The sequence below is a fragment of the Fringilla coelebs genome (assembly GCF_963513975.1).
Source record: "Fringilla coelebs genome assembly, chromosome: 2".
Taxonomy (NCBI): Eukaryota; Metazoa; Chordata; class Aves; order Passeriformes; family Fringillidae; genus Fringilla; species Fringilla coelebs.
In genome coordinates, this window is record NC_140029.1 from 50,692,767 (window position 1) to 50,708,028 (window position 15,262).

The 15,262-nt window shown below is 39.4% G+C and overlaps 1 protein-coding gene across 1 annotated transcript in view; it reads left to right on the forward strand.

Moving 5' to 3' along the window:
• KLF12 (KLF transcription factor 12) overlaps positions 1–15,262 on the forward strand; it is a 223,429-nt gene that overhangs the window by 72,247 nt on the left and 135,920 nt on the right. Inside the window, exon 3 of the mRNA XM_084224208.1 lies at positions 13,532–13,621. Coding sequence (XP_084080334.1) covers positions 13,532–13,621 — 90 coding nt within the window. The remainder of the gene's footprint in view (positions 1–13,531; positions 13,622–15,262) is intronic.

Genomic DNA, 15,262 nt, shown 5'->3' on the forward strand with positions numbered 1-15,262 from the left:
TAAGTGCAGTGGAACTGAGATGATGCTTGCTGAACTACTCTGGAGATTTACATAATGGATGAGATACAGGAGCTCCAGGCTGCATGACAGTGGAGTTTATTTTATCACAGGATGTAAAACAAGTGAATTGCCTTAATAATCTTGCAGAAGGCAAGGGTAATCTTTCCCTTTTTTTTTTTTTTTGTTTTGTTTTTTTTAAATATGGAGAAAGAGAGACGGAGAGTTCACTATATCCTGGCTGTTCATGTACAAGGAACCAAACCTTTCTTTAGAATGACCTGAATCCATTCAGCCATCATGCTTTCTTATTGAGGACTTCCAAAGCTCTTCAGGGAGGACAAGCAACGTACATCTCTGAAAATACATCTTGTATGTAGTAAAATGAGATGATAATTCATGGCTTGATATAAGACGCTCATAACAGGTTGGGTAATTATTCTAACTGTTATATATTTAAATATGTGGAAAGTACTTATAAACCAAGCATACTTGCTGTTAGTTCTATCGTGGTAATAATAATTTCAAAAGTTTTAGAGCTTTTGTCATTTCAAAGTGGGTGCATTTTGGAAAGATGCTTTAATGTTAAAAGGCTGCAGGATTAAATTTTTTATCAAACCAATTTTGCCACTTTGGTCAGTGTGGAAGTTTCTGGTTTTCTACTTCAGCTGCTAATATCTCTTCAGCATGGAAGGTGGACAAGTAAAATAGTTAGGTATAGGTGGTAATAAGAACACCCAGCTCCTGTTGTATCCTTTTCAGCTGTGTATTTGGCTTCAAGCGAGAGTCGGACTCTAATGTTATTCTGAATATAAATGGGCCATTGCTCTTTGATCTTTAGCAAAACTTCCTAACGATCAAGACTACTTAGCACTTTTGCTTGAAGGAAAAGATTTACTTTTGGGCATAGCAAGTTTCCAGAAGAGTTAATGATGTCCTTAGGTTCTGGTTTTTGTGAGCTGTATGCAGCTTAGAATTCTTTTGTATTAATCTGATGTCAATTGCTAGTTCTTCTAAAAGAGCCCAAGCAAGTATTTCATTATAAAGTGTTGTACAAAAAAAAGGCATTTATTTACCTAATGTGAAAGCAGGTTATTAGAAAAAAAGTCAAAATTTATGGAATGTAGTATTATGTGAGTTTCTGCTTTTGTTAATGAAACAACATATTTCCAGTGATTTCAGTAGTGATGGACAATGGCTAGTCAATCTACTAGGTATGGTATGCTCCACTCTTAATTCCCAGATGCAGGCTGGGATTAGTTCTGCCACATTTCCTCTGGATACTGGATAGCATTTGTTGTTTTTCAGTTGATGTACAAAGTTAGATTTTTCTTTTTGCCGGTTGTTGTTTTTTTCCCTGTGTTTCTAGTAAATGTGTTATTTCTGTCAAGTCACAAGTCTGTATCAGTAACAGTTACTGCAGTGTGGAAGGAAGGGCACCAACGTGATAACCCATCTGCTTCTATTTGCTAGTGTCTCTCCACAGTGCCAGCCTGGTGGGATCAGAGACCAAGGCATCTTTTATAAGAACAGAGTTGTTTTCATCAGAAAGTGTTTTAAAACACTGAAATTCTTCCACCCCGTTGGCTCTGAAATCTCCCACGTGGGGATCTTTAGAGTAAATAAATAAAAGATCACACCAGGCAAATGTGATTTAAAGTGTTTGTAACTGTTCCCTAAACAGCAGTAAAATTCTAAATATGATATGAGAAAGGCAAACAAGGGGAAAAGTTCACTTCAGCCTCCAGACTTTGTATTTGCACTATGTAGCTATCAGCACCAGACCCTGTATACACAGGAGAGGATTCTGAAGAGTCCTGGTGTCCAGAGGACATCCCCCCGGGTTAGGACAGCTTCCTCATGCCCTTCTTTGGGCCATGTGTACATTTGTGTCAGAGAAGTCTTTAATTTGTAATCCAAACCTGAGTGACCGACCAGTATTTGCCTGCACAGAGACAGAAATATTGAAATAGTTTGGGCTGGACGTGACCTTAAAGATGCAGCCCCACTGCTGTGGGCATGGACACCTTTCACTAGACCAGGTTGCTCAGAGCACCATTCACACAGGCTGTGAACACTTTCGGCATGGGGCATCCACAGCTTCTCTGGGAAACCTATTTCATTGTCCCACAGTAAAGAATTTTTTCCTAGTATCTGATCTAACCCTACCCTCTTTCAGTTTGAAACCGTTCCCCCTTGTCCTGTCACTACATACTCTTGTGAAAAGTCTCTTCTCCATCTTTCTTGTAGGCCCACTACAGGTACTGGAAGGCTGCTGTAAGTTCTCTCTGAAACCTTCTCTTGTCCAGGCTGAACAATCCTAGTTCTCCTAGCCTTTCTTCACACAAGAGCTGTTCCATCCCTCTAAACATCCTGGTGTCCCTGCTCTGGACTCGCTCAAACAGATCCATGTCCTCCCTGTGCTGGGACCCCAGAGCTGCATGCAGGGTTCCAGGTAGGGTCTCACCAGAGGAGAGTAGAGGGGCAGAGTCCCCTCCCTGTCCTTGCTGGCCAGTTTTGGCTACAGCCCAGGACGTGTTTGGCTTTCTGGGCTGTGAGTGCACATGTCCAGCCTCTCAGCCACCAGCACCCCCAAGCTCTTCTCTGCACGGCTGGACTTGATCTGCTCTCTAGCATGACTGTGGTGGTTTTGTTAAACTTGTTCATTTAGTTAAATATCCTGAAGGTTTCAGTTAGAAAAGTTTACAAGTTGTACAGATCTTAAAGTGAGCATTTACTGCTTGTTGTGGTTTTGTACCATGAAGTGTCTGCTGCCTTCAGCTTTTTCTGAGATAGCAACTCAGAAATGCTTATCGCATTTTGATGAACCTGTATTCCTTGCTAGTGAGGAATGAAGCCGGGCATTTCCTATGTTGGCTTGTACTGCTTTGAACCCTGGGGAACATTCCAGATAGTCAGCCAAGATTATGCCCTGCATGGGTGCTTGTTACTACTAATCTCTTAGTAGGCATTTCGGAGTGATGAGCATGTGAAGTACTTAGTGGTAGTCACTTGCAAAATTTCAACAAAAACTATCCAATCCAAGTATAAACCTTTATATCTGACCCTGAAACAGTTGTATGGAAGAATGGGAAGGACTTTTTCTAGTTCTGAAAGGCTTGCTTTGCCCTTTTGAGTAGGGTTCTATGGGACTTGATAATCAAAAACACTCATAACAGTATTAACAGTGATGTCTGATTAATCTAGTAGTTCCTCATAGTTAAATGGGTGATACGACTTCTTTTTTCTTTTTCTTCCCCCCAGTTGTGGTATATTACTTAAGTTTGTGCTTTGAAGTAAGAGATTAATCCATTGATTTTGCCAGTATTCTTTCATGTTGCAAATAAATCTGTAGAGAAGTCTAATTGTTTTTCAACCAATATCCAGCCCATCAGACCAGCAGACTTGTCGCAAGATCAGCCTCTCTCTGTGTGTAAGCTTCCAGTCCAAATCCCATGGTTTTCAGTTAGCACCTGCTTTCGGTAGGAGGTTGGACTGGAGATCTCCTGAAATGCTTTCCCACTAAATTATCCTGCAATCCTAAGAAAAAAACAGCTTGGCTGTAGCGTTCATTGTTCCCCCAGTTTTTCCACGGTATTTCATGCTTTAAAATGACTTGGTATAAATGAATTATGCATTAGCTTCTCTTTTGCTTAGACACACACTCTCATATATTTTGTTTATAACCTCTAATTTAATATAACTGCCAAGTTTGATTGGCTTTATATAGCAAATTCAGTATCTCTGCCTTTTGAAAAAGTTTTAATGAAAGTTCAGAGAGTCTGTTAATGTACAACTTACTATATGTGCTACTTGTATATCTCTTTCTGATGTTTCCAGATTTTTATGACTCTGTCTAGAGTTACTTAAACTATTCTTTAATCTTGAAGTTTGCCATTATTTTGATAATTTGCAGTAATTTTGTGCAGAGCGCTTGTTTTTTAAACGTGTTTGAGAAATCACAGTTTCTTTGAGAATCTGTGGGAAATGCATGTTGGGGACATTTAAAACTTGTTAATTAGAAATTCTTACCACTTAATTAGAATTGCCTTTAAAATGGGCCCTAATTCTACTATAATTTATTGCTTGAGGAATCTAATTTGGCAGTTTTTTACATAAGCATTTTGATCATTCTGTCTTGAGTAAGAAAGTACCTTGTGAGTAGTTAGGTATTGGCTTGATCTAGCAGTTGATGCAACCAGTCTGAGATCAAAATGTTATTTTATACAATTTAAAAAAATATTTGGTGGATATTTACAAATTCTTATTAATGAATTGAGGTACTTTGTGTTTTATTTACTAAACAAAGTCAAGAGTTTCCTCTTTTTTTGAACTGTGTTTTCCCTTTTTTTGAGCTTTGTACTACTCACCAGCTTTAATATTAGTATTTTTTCAGGAGTTTCCACTGAAGCATATAGGGAGCAGGAAACTCAAACTGTTGTTAAATAAAACAGAAATTGGGTTGGGACAGGGTGTTAAACATTTGCAGTTTGGGAGTTTCATCATCGCATACACCCTTTCTTTAAACATGTCAGAATAAGCAGTGAGCTTGCTCCATGGTGAGAAGCAGGTACAGCAATTGCTGCTCCTCCACATGCATGTAATGTGTGGGCAAAGGTCATGGAGTAATGCTTAGTTTCTGGCATATAGTCTGCCTTTTTCATGTGAGTGTGTAATCATTAATATTTGTTTAATTAATCCTGTGTTATTTTGGCCTGTCCTTGAACCAAATGAGCTTTATATATGCTTTTGCTATCTGACTGTGCTTCTGAGGCTGAGACTGTGGTCACAGCTCTAACTGGCAGCTGGAACAGGGCCATTGACAGAGCACTTGGTTTCACCACTTACTGCCTGTGGTATCTGTGACTTGGTACATGAACTGTGGCAGATGGTTTCTGAGGCTCTGTGTGAACCTTCTGTCTGCTTCGTGGGTGTGTCCTACGATACCTGGTGTTGGAAGGTGCAACTGCACACAACGTGTCCTCCTCCTCCTCGGGGCTGCTGTTCCTGTCATGAGCAGCTGAGCAGCTGACTTCTGGGAACAAGTTGTTCTCTTATGGGTGTCATATACTGCTCTTTTTTTATATAGTAAGAAACCCTAAAAGTTTTTAAAAATTGCGTGTAAGCAAAGTAAATCTGAAATAAAAAATAAGTCTTAGCTGTAATTCCTGAATTTTAGTTGTTACAAAACTGGCTTTTCCTTGTTTCCCTTTTTGTTCTGCCTCTGTGCTGGAGCTCCCAGATCAGTGAGAAACAAGGAATTACCCTTGCTTACCTGCTGCATAGAAGCCGTGCCAGTTGCCTAACACTTTTGTGGCTCAGCTGCTAGAAGGCACTAGGTGTATTTAACATCAGCATAACCTTATATTGCTCTCATCCAGAGGATTCAGTTTGTAATGTCTGTGGTTTATAAGAAGCCAGATTTTGGCCCTGACCATCAATTTATTGTCATGTTTTATTTTAGAGGAGTGAACATGGGACCTGTAAGAAGACAAAAACCTCAGTTTTGTTGCTGAGCTGAAGGGTTGGGTATGATCCCATACAGCGGTGGGACAGGCAGTATTATTGGTAGTATGTTTGTTTACTTCAAAACACAAATGGCAAGGACTGGTTTAATTTCTGAAGCAAGTGATGATGCCCAGGCCTATGAAAGTGCTTACGTGGTTGTTTCACTGCTCCCTCTGGAGCTTTGCAGTTGTAGAGCTGGAGGTGCTGTTGCTTTGAGGTGATGGTCCCTTTGGACTGCACGGAATGATGGTGCCAAGCAGATCCTGTAGAAAGCATCTTCTCTTCTTGGGAAAGAGCAGTGATGTTTGGCCTGCCACAGAACGTCTCATGCACAAATTTTGGACTTAACTGTTGACTACTGCTACATGCTAAATGTTCCTTCTATTCTCTAGCACACAGAATCCATGTTGTATCTGTCTTTATGGAAGGGGGAACTATGCAAGCCAGCTAGCTCCCTGTGCTTTCAGCAGCTAATTTTCTGACTAAAGCAGCGACAGTCAGAATTCAGAGTGAAACTGTAGTCACTGTGTATCTGCTGGCAAGCTCCTGGGCAATGCCATTTAATATTCATTTGCTCAGCAAGTGCAAAATTGTCACAGTTTAGACAACAGTGAAGGTAATCTTTAGTAATATGTGCAAATTTGGTCAATATAATTCTAGAAAAATTATTCTGTGTCCTGTTCCAAGTTTTTTCTTTGCCAGGTGGTGAGGTTTGTTTTTAATTTTAAGCCTTATTCATCTTTAAACTCTTCTTTAAGTTCTTCTCCACTCTTGAGGGCAGTTGACATACGATATTAGAGCACTGCTTTGGAAATTGAGTGAGAGTTTTTAAAAAACACTTGTCTTACAATAGTGGTCAAGGAGAAGTGGCAACCTAAATCAATTACTAGGGTTTTTTTTGTTGTTGTTTTGTTTTTGTTGGGTTTTTGGGAAAAAGTAATGAGTTTTGGCTTGATAGTCGTCTTTACTACTTGTCTGTACTTCAAAAAACCCAAAGGAGAAACTATCAAAAGTTTTATTTTACTATTATGTATCAAGTGTTCTGAAACGTCTTTTAAAATAATTCTAGTGTAAAGATAAATGTAGTACATGCTTTCTGCACATGTACCCTTTCTTAACTATGTGCCACTCCTAAATGATGGCTCCTTTCCCACTCTTTTTTTGATGGACAGGTCAGGCTTTTTTCATTATGTGGGACTTTTAAGTGTAAGGTTAAGAAAATCCACTGAAACTTAATGAATCCATTGATATTCACAAAAATCAAATATTCTGTGCATGTTGTATTAGAAGTAAAACAATGAAGCCATTAATGTTGATAAAAGTTAAATATGAGGCTTTGGTGTAAGTACTGTTGGTTGTAACCTATTGTGTCTGAATTCTGTACCACAGGAAGGATCCATAATTCTTTGTAGAAGCTCTAAAACTAGCGGGACAGCAGAGCTGATGTAAAGGGATTTTAAACCATCAAAGCTGACAGGGTTGCCTGCTGAGTTTGAGAAACAGCAGATTGGCCTCTAGTTGCCAGTGCACTTGATGATCCTCTGTCACCTGGAAGCTGCTCACATCTCTTCAGTTCTATTTATATTCCCTAAAACTAACCTAAACCCAAGCTAATAAAAAAGATTTTAGCAGCAAAATTTGAGATCTCTGTTATCTTCACTGAATATTGTCTCGACATGAAGTCTTTTCCTGGAGACAGGTTGGTAAAAATATGTTGCAAATTACAACATAGCTACATCCTTAGGGATTTGAGTACTTCATAATTTTGGAAGTCTGCTATTGTCAAAATTAGCATTCTTTCCTTCAAGAGATCTAGGCAATGGACTAGGAATTTTAAAAACTTGTGTTGCACACGCACATCCTTGTACTGGTATGAGTGGGATACAGCTGCACATGGTCTGGTATTTGTAGCAAGGATCTGAGCTTGGGAGCATGTGCTGAAGGCAAACCCTTTCATGTGCGTCAGGCACTGACAGCATCAAGTTACAGCCACTGTTGAGGTGTGGGCCCTACCTGGCAGCACAATTGTAATAAAGAGACCACACTCAGAAGCCTTCCTAAAAGGCTTAGAGCTGTGATGCCTCCCTGTTCACTGGATGCCTTGCAGTTTGTGTCCCTTCTCACCAAAGAAAATTAACTTTGAATTGAAATGAACTAGAATCAACTCCACCCAGTTTCATATGAAAACAGTAAGAAGTCTAAGGCTTTATTTCACTTTTTTCACACAATTTGTTTTGGCTTTCCTTGAAGCATCAGTAAAGGCAAACTGTAGTTTTCTGGTGAATTTGACTGAAAATTCAAGTTTGGAGTGAAATACAGAACTACCAGAATCTCTGCTTTCATTATGAAGATTTCACACAGCTATGGATATAATTACATATGATGAAGATCTTATGGCAAGACATGGGCTGTTACCCCCAGTTCCCTGGCAGAACTCCCAGATAAGTGATTCTCTTGTAGCCACGTGAATGTACTTTCTTTAACTGGTATGTTTCATCTTAGAGAGAACTGCATTTAAGTGAATAACAGATCTCATTGTATGGTGTATAAAGGTCTTCAGAAAACTAAATTAGTTGACGGGTTTCCTTGGCTTCATCTCCCTATGAAGATTGTTATATTTGATAAGAGATGGTAATCGTTCATTTTTCTATTATCCCTTGAAACTAAGGGAAAAAAACAATTTCCCATTTTGAAAAGCTTACCTAGTCATACCATTAATAGTTATACTTTACCTCTAGTAGATCACTTCACATTTTTTGTCTTGGTGTGTTATGCTGACTCTTGCTTTGATGAATAATTCAGTGTAGTAATGTAAGCAAAGAGAATAATATGAATTTGGGTATACTTGTTGGGAAAAATCAACACGGTAATTGTATTTGTAGGGCATATAACTGACATAGTTATATAACTTCATGGTTAGTTTGGTGATGTTTCTAAGATGTCTGGATAAAAAAGGAAGACTTAAAACCTTGTGTTTATCAACTGTCAAGGACATTGTTATAACAAAAATTACCCGAAGAATATAATGATGAATTAAGAAATTATTACAGGTACAGAAAACTTGTGTAAAAAGAACCAGAAGTTGAGGCAGAGAAAGTTTTGTGTCATAGTTCTGGGACAGAAGGGCTGCTTAAAGGTTGTTCATGGCTCTTAGCTGTTCAAATGTACTACCCTTAAGCTTGAAACTTTTTACTGTAGCTTGAGTGGTGAATTTGAGACTTCTCCTAACTGATACTTCATTTCTCAAAATCAAAGTGTGTCACATTAAAAGTTAAAATCAAAGTGTGTCACGTTAAAAGTAAGTTTGTACATAAAAGTAAAGGAAGATTTGGAATGAAGCTGGGCCTGGGCAGAAGGAAGCTGGTGGTGGAAGTGCTTAGTTTTAGTCTTTGTTTCTCACCATCTAACTCTATTTGCAATAAATTTGTTTTCCCCAAATCAAGTCCATTTTGCCTGTGTAAGTACCCCATAAGTGATTTTCTTGTCATTATCTCATCTCCTGAGCTTTTCTATATTCTCTTCTCTTGTGCTGTTGAGGGAGAGGAGGAATGCAGCAGTGGCTTGGGTGGGCATATGGTAGATGGCTAAGTCAAGCCCACAGGAGTTTTGAAAACGGAATTGTCAGCTGAACCTTTTAGGTCACCATGGAAAAGAGCAGAACCATCAGTGTCCCTGTCTTACCAGTGTGCAACTCTGCTCACACTTCTGTGAGAACTAAGTTCTCTTCAGTGCCAAGAGTGAGACTAAGCCTTTCATTAGTGGCAGCAGTATCAAGCATCATCATCTGCCTTGCCTCTGTATTGCTTGTGTTTTCAGGAGTGGAACAAGATGAGGAGACTTTCTTTCACGGGAGTGTAAATGTTTGTCAATCTGTGCAGGGAATGTGAGGTCTGAGTTCTGGGTGCTCTGAAGCCGGACCTCAGTGCTTGCTTTCTGGGGTTGCTAGGGCTTTAGTACTGAGCAGCTAGATGTGAAAGTCTTGGAAAGAGGGAGAAAAAATTATGATGTGGCGTGGGGATATCTGGTTTCTCTCATCTTATGCTTAGAAGAAATTATAAAGGGGGTTTAAGGGTGTCTTTGGTGATGTCTCAGAACAGGAGATCAGTTGTGGCATCAGATCCTCTCTGGTCATTAAAAGATTGCAGTGTGTCCCAAAATGCATGGCTTGGCCAAATGAAAAACTTGCCTACAAAACCTTAGCGCTTCTTGTGAATCGCAAATGTCATAATGGTGTCATTCATAATTAAATAAACACCACAAGGTGCTGAGGGGGTTTGTATCAGGATGAAATAACGAGATTTGGGGTTTTTTTTTTTTGTTCCTCTAAGAAGAAAATGCCAGCGATAGCTGTAGAGGTGCTGTGCTGAAATTGTAGGCTTTTCAGGAGTGGGAGAGTCTGGTTATTAACTGACTGCCACAGCTTCTCAGAAGAGCTTGCAAGCCTGAAAGCTTATCTGTCTTGTGTAACAACTGCTCTAGTAGCAGTTGCCCATACAGACCTGGGTATGATTTGTGGTTTTTAATTAATATTTCAAGGGAATAAATGTCCAAAAGTGATTAGTGGCATGTTCCAGCGGATGGCACTGAGAAAGAGAGCATTATCTCTTTTAGGATGAGTTACTCATCTGAGAGAACAGATGTTTTTGTAAGGTCATGCAGTGTTTGGCTTGATTGTCTGCCCGGTTGAGGACCTACATCTGCTGTGTGTTTTATGAAGGTGGTAAAGGAGTACACCAGAAGGGTTGAGGTGGGAGACTAGAAAAGGAAGGACTGTGACACAAATTAAGGTACCCTTCACCTGAGCAATTTTGGGGGCTGGAAGTTAGCTACCACAGTTAATGAAGAAAATGGGGTTGCCTGAATAATGCATTGACTCAATACATCACATCACCTATCTCTGCCAGTGGGTCTCATGAGTGTCATCAGTTAATGTGGGCACTGGAGCAGCCTGGCCTCACTCTGGTGTGGATGCTCCATCTGCTTGCCTGACCTTGAAGGCTCCTGGAAGAGCTCAATTCATATCTCCAGCCCCAGTGGGAGTAACTCAAGCCCCTTTGCCTTAGGTGACAGCCCACTCTATGCAAACCTCAATAATTATACCTGGTTTACTGCATGGCTTTGAACATACTGTGGTGCAAGCACTGGTTATGGCAGGAGAGCGCCGTTTGGAAGGATCAGCTCTCTGGATGAGTTTGGGCTGAATGTGTCCTCCCTGTGATCACACACAGACTGGATCTACTCTGCAGTGGCCTCTCAGGATGTGTCACACAACGTACTTCAAGTTATAAATGCAGAAGAGATCAAATAGTTTGGAAATAATTTACTCCTGTGATTATTGCTCTTGTGAATTATAAATTACCCAAAAGGCAGAGCTGTTCTCAGCCAGAGTATTTGCTCTTCAGACCAGCACTCGAAAGGCTCCTTTTAAGAAATAAGATTTTTGGAGAACAAAAGGAGAAGAGAACACGATGAAAATTTAGTTAAATGTAAATGTGGTAAATGGTACATGAACTAGTCAGGTTTTCATGATTTATCAGTTTTAAACTTCAAAGGCTCTGTTTAGCTTGCATTTTTAAAACTAATGAGTTTATCACAGCCAGTGGGGAAAAAATGGTTCAAGTATATCAGCTGTAAATTGGTACAAAGCACTAAAAGGGACATTAGCCTCTAATCAGATTCTAACAGTTCATTAAACCTGCCTTTCCTCCGTAGCACTTTGTCTTCCCCCCTCCTTCTGCCTGTGCCTCCTGTGTAAGCCAGCCTCGTCCCTTTGCTCAGGCGGGTAAAACTTCCTCAGGGACACGGTGCAGCATCAGCTCATCCTTCTTTGTCTATGAGCTAAACAGCCTAAGGGATGTTTGATGATGGTGTATTCCTGATCTTGCTGTAAAATTCAACTGTGCTGCCTATAAATCAAGAAAGCAGAGGGACCTCTCAACTTGCAAAATAGGCACTGGGTGAGCCAGGAATGCCGTGCTGGCTTCTGCTCTTTATCCACCTCAAACTACATCCAAACTGGTGGGGCTCAGTGACACCTGAGATCTGCTGCTAATAAGTAAACAGTGCAGGGCCCTTGCTGGGGAGATAGATGTAAAGTCAGGCACAATTTCATCCAGCTTCTTTGTGGCATCAGAGACCCTTCCTGTGTTTTTTCTACCTTGTGCCTCAAACACTGCATAAAGATCAAGATGCACAAAATAATTTGCTCAGCAAACATAGGAAGAACTTGTTTTTCTTCCCCTTCTTGTGTCAATCTTTAAATGCACAGCAGTAGCGTAGCATGGAGTGAGATATCTCAATAGTTTGACTGGTTTCCATTCTCACATGTTTGAATGCAGAAGTGTCCTGCTGAAAATTAGTTGTTCAATCTGAAATTTATTGCTGTGAGCATTTAGAGCTTTTTGTGAATGATCTAAATCTACTTTTAAAGGAAAGAAATAGAGATTGCACTTGCTTATCTGCTTCACCATCAAACTTCTTCCAGTCCTGTAATAAGTAATCACAGCTCTGGGTGCTAAAATACACAGGACTTAAAGTGAAGGTGACAGGGATTTTAAGCAGGTCATTTGTTCTGCTTTTGGCAGCGTGTTGGGCATATCAGTTCCCCTTTTCAACATGTTCTTTAAATTACAATAAAGGAGTATACAAAAAAATAGTTTCTGCAGTATTTATATCCTGGAAAGTGGAGGCCCTGGGATGAGGTATTGATTGGAAAAAAGAAAATGTTTAAAGTAGTTTAAGGTCTTAAAACATACTTTGGAAGCTCCATTCCGACAGACCATTTTCCTTAAACTTCCACTGAAGCAACCATGATAAGAAACAGGGCTATGAATGCATTCCTTATGAATAAAGGTACCACGCAGTGCTGAATGGATCTGCTGCCTGTGAAACACAGGGAAAATGTTTTTTTTTTTTTTTTCCATTCTCATGCAGTTAGAGGAGTGGTACGAGGTACCAGAGCAGAGGTGAGTTTCCAGTCTAGATTCTTCCAGCCAGGGCTGCAGATTAATAACTCACTGTGAATGAGTCACTTGTAAGTGAAGTGTGCTCCAGTTACATTATTTGAAAAATGGGTGTGATGTCTCCACATTTCTGTAGCACTGACCAAGGTATCTGAATTCGTAAGCTCACATTCTCGCTTGAGTGTGAGCTTACAAAGGATAAAATGTTTTTTATTCTCTCCCTGTTGTCCAGACTAAATGCCAGCTGAAGACACTTGCTTTCAAACACCAGCCTTGAGCCTTGGCTGGAGTAGAAAGTTGCTTCAGATTGAGGTACTGTTTGAATTGAAGGCACAAGAGGATTGTTTCATATGTCCTCATAAACTGCTCTAGTAACAGCAGGAATGTTGATTCAGGGAACCACAGTTCTGGAAATCCTTCTTCAGCCTGAAGCTCTCAGCATATAGTGCCCATAACTACATGAACAGTGCATGTTTTTAACTTGCTTTTGTATTTCTCTCGGTGATAATTTCTTTTGTCTCAGAGGTGTGTGGAGATTTTCATTAGCAAATGCTGATAACTTTATAAGACGATAAGAAATTTGAGCAGTTGTGCATTAATTTATAATGTGTGTGGGTACAGGCCTTCACTGTAACTTCTCCATAAAAGCTTTCTCTACCAGAAGTACAAGTGTTTTGACTGAAATCAACTATACCTAAGCATACTGCCAAAACCTTCAAACTGTTTGACACCACTGCTTTCCTTTTCAGTTCTAAAGCAAGGAATTAATATATGTGTACCTGTGTAATTAATTTCAAATTACGAAATAGTAATTGGAGATGAATTTTCCTTGTTGCTTACAAAGACTTAGTTCACTTTTAAGGATAACTGAAAGTATGATTTACTGTTTTAGCAGAAGTAGTAACTTGGCAGCTACTCCTTAAAATTACTATTACATCCTCCTCATTAACTTCATTTCCGCTGAAAGAAACATACTTCTACAATATTGCAGAACTTAAACCAGTGAATTGAAACAAGTGGTTTTTCCATAATTTTTTGATTAACCTTGTCCTTTTTTGCCTTAGGACATCAGCGCCCTTGAGAACAGAATGTTAATGCTTGATGGGATGCCGGCAGTCAGAGTCAAAACAGAGCTGCTGGAATCTGAGCAAGGGGTAAGCAGAGGTTTGTGTGACCTCACTCTGGTAACCCTTCCCCAGCTTCTCTGTGGTTAGCTGTCCCTCCCATTTTCTTTTCCATGTTTTTCTTTATTTCCACTGTTCTGGAGCATATTTTCTTGGGACTTGTACTGGTGAGCATCTAGTCTGATCTGCTGGGAGCACAGAACAGAACTCTACAGAAGACTTACCGAAATCTTCTGGGATAGCTGAGATGCTGTTGGTGTAATTTTACACCTATTAAAAAAAGGTGCAGTTTAGTTTAAAAAAAAGGAAAAAGGAATAGATTTCAGTAAAGGAAACCATATGTCTGGGAAGTCCATATATGTATGTATGTATCTTTGCTGTTCTGCCTTCTTGGGATGTTTGCATTACTGCAATTGTTTCATCCTTTTTATGCTCATCCTACTCCATTTTCTGTTTGTGGAAACCTGTTCTCTCTCTGGTGAAATGCACTTGTTTATCAATACGATAAGAGGACTAAAGCTGGTATCACATCAACTGCTGGATGTGGTACAGATGAAGAATTGGATTTTGATTTTTTCATGCAGAACTTGGTGTTGGAGTGATAGCTTTTAGAAAGGTGGGAGGGTATTTTCTTGCATATGTGGTATCAATGATTGTAGATTACAGCAAGGGTATCTGTTTTAGTGGATTTTTTGTTATCATGAAACTTTGTTTCCTTGTGTGCATGGTATGTTATTCCAAAGAATCCAAGCCACTTTACTAATCTGAAGACAGATGCCTTCAACAAGCAGCCTGATAGAAGCAGCAATACTATTGCCTTGTAGGGATGGGCTTTTGCCTAATTCTGTTACTTGGCTTTTTCCCTTTCTGTTATTTACTCATTTATTTGAGAATTTGAATTATATAGAAAAGAGGGAATTAACTTTCAGGGTGGCTTAATTTGAAATACTTGCAAGGAAATACCAGTTATTCAGGGTGTTAGTTATTCAGGGTGTTTTTGAGGCTTTGAGAAGAAGAAAAAGGTTGGCATTTAATCGAGTTATTGCTCACCTCTGCCTTCTTGAGAGCAAGTACCCTCAGAAATTAGTCCAATACAATGTAGTTTGTGGGAATGTGACAACTGAACTATTGTGTGAGACGTGATGATGAAAAGACAGATCCATTCATTTTTAATACTTTCTGGATGCTTTGCATTATGTCTTTTTATGTAACAGAGACATTTCTGTATAGTGTTGGGAAGACAAAGGTTCCATTGCCATTTGCCTTTGTTCAGTATAAAATAAATTCTGTGCATGATACATATTGCTGGGTCCTTTATGAAGAGTACTTCCTTTAGCAAACCGTGAGTTGTTTCTGGAAGACCTACTTGCTGTCTTAGGAACTGGAAGGAAATGAATAATCTATATAATTTTTTTAATTTCCTTAGAGTTTTTTAATAAAATTTTATGGACTTCTGTATAAACAGAAAATGATGTCACTTTTTCCCCCAGTGACTGAGCCATTGGACAAAGAGCTTGTTTGATTTTGAATTTTATGCACTTTAGTACTAATTAAGTAGTGTCTGGTCAAGAGTCTCTGGCACCTTTATGATTCTTCATTAGGGAACAATCAATAATACAGAATGAATTCTCCAGTTCACTAACAGAGGAGCTGGCCATTAGGATGGCAATT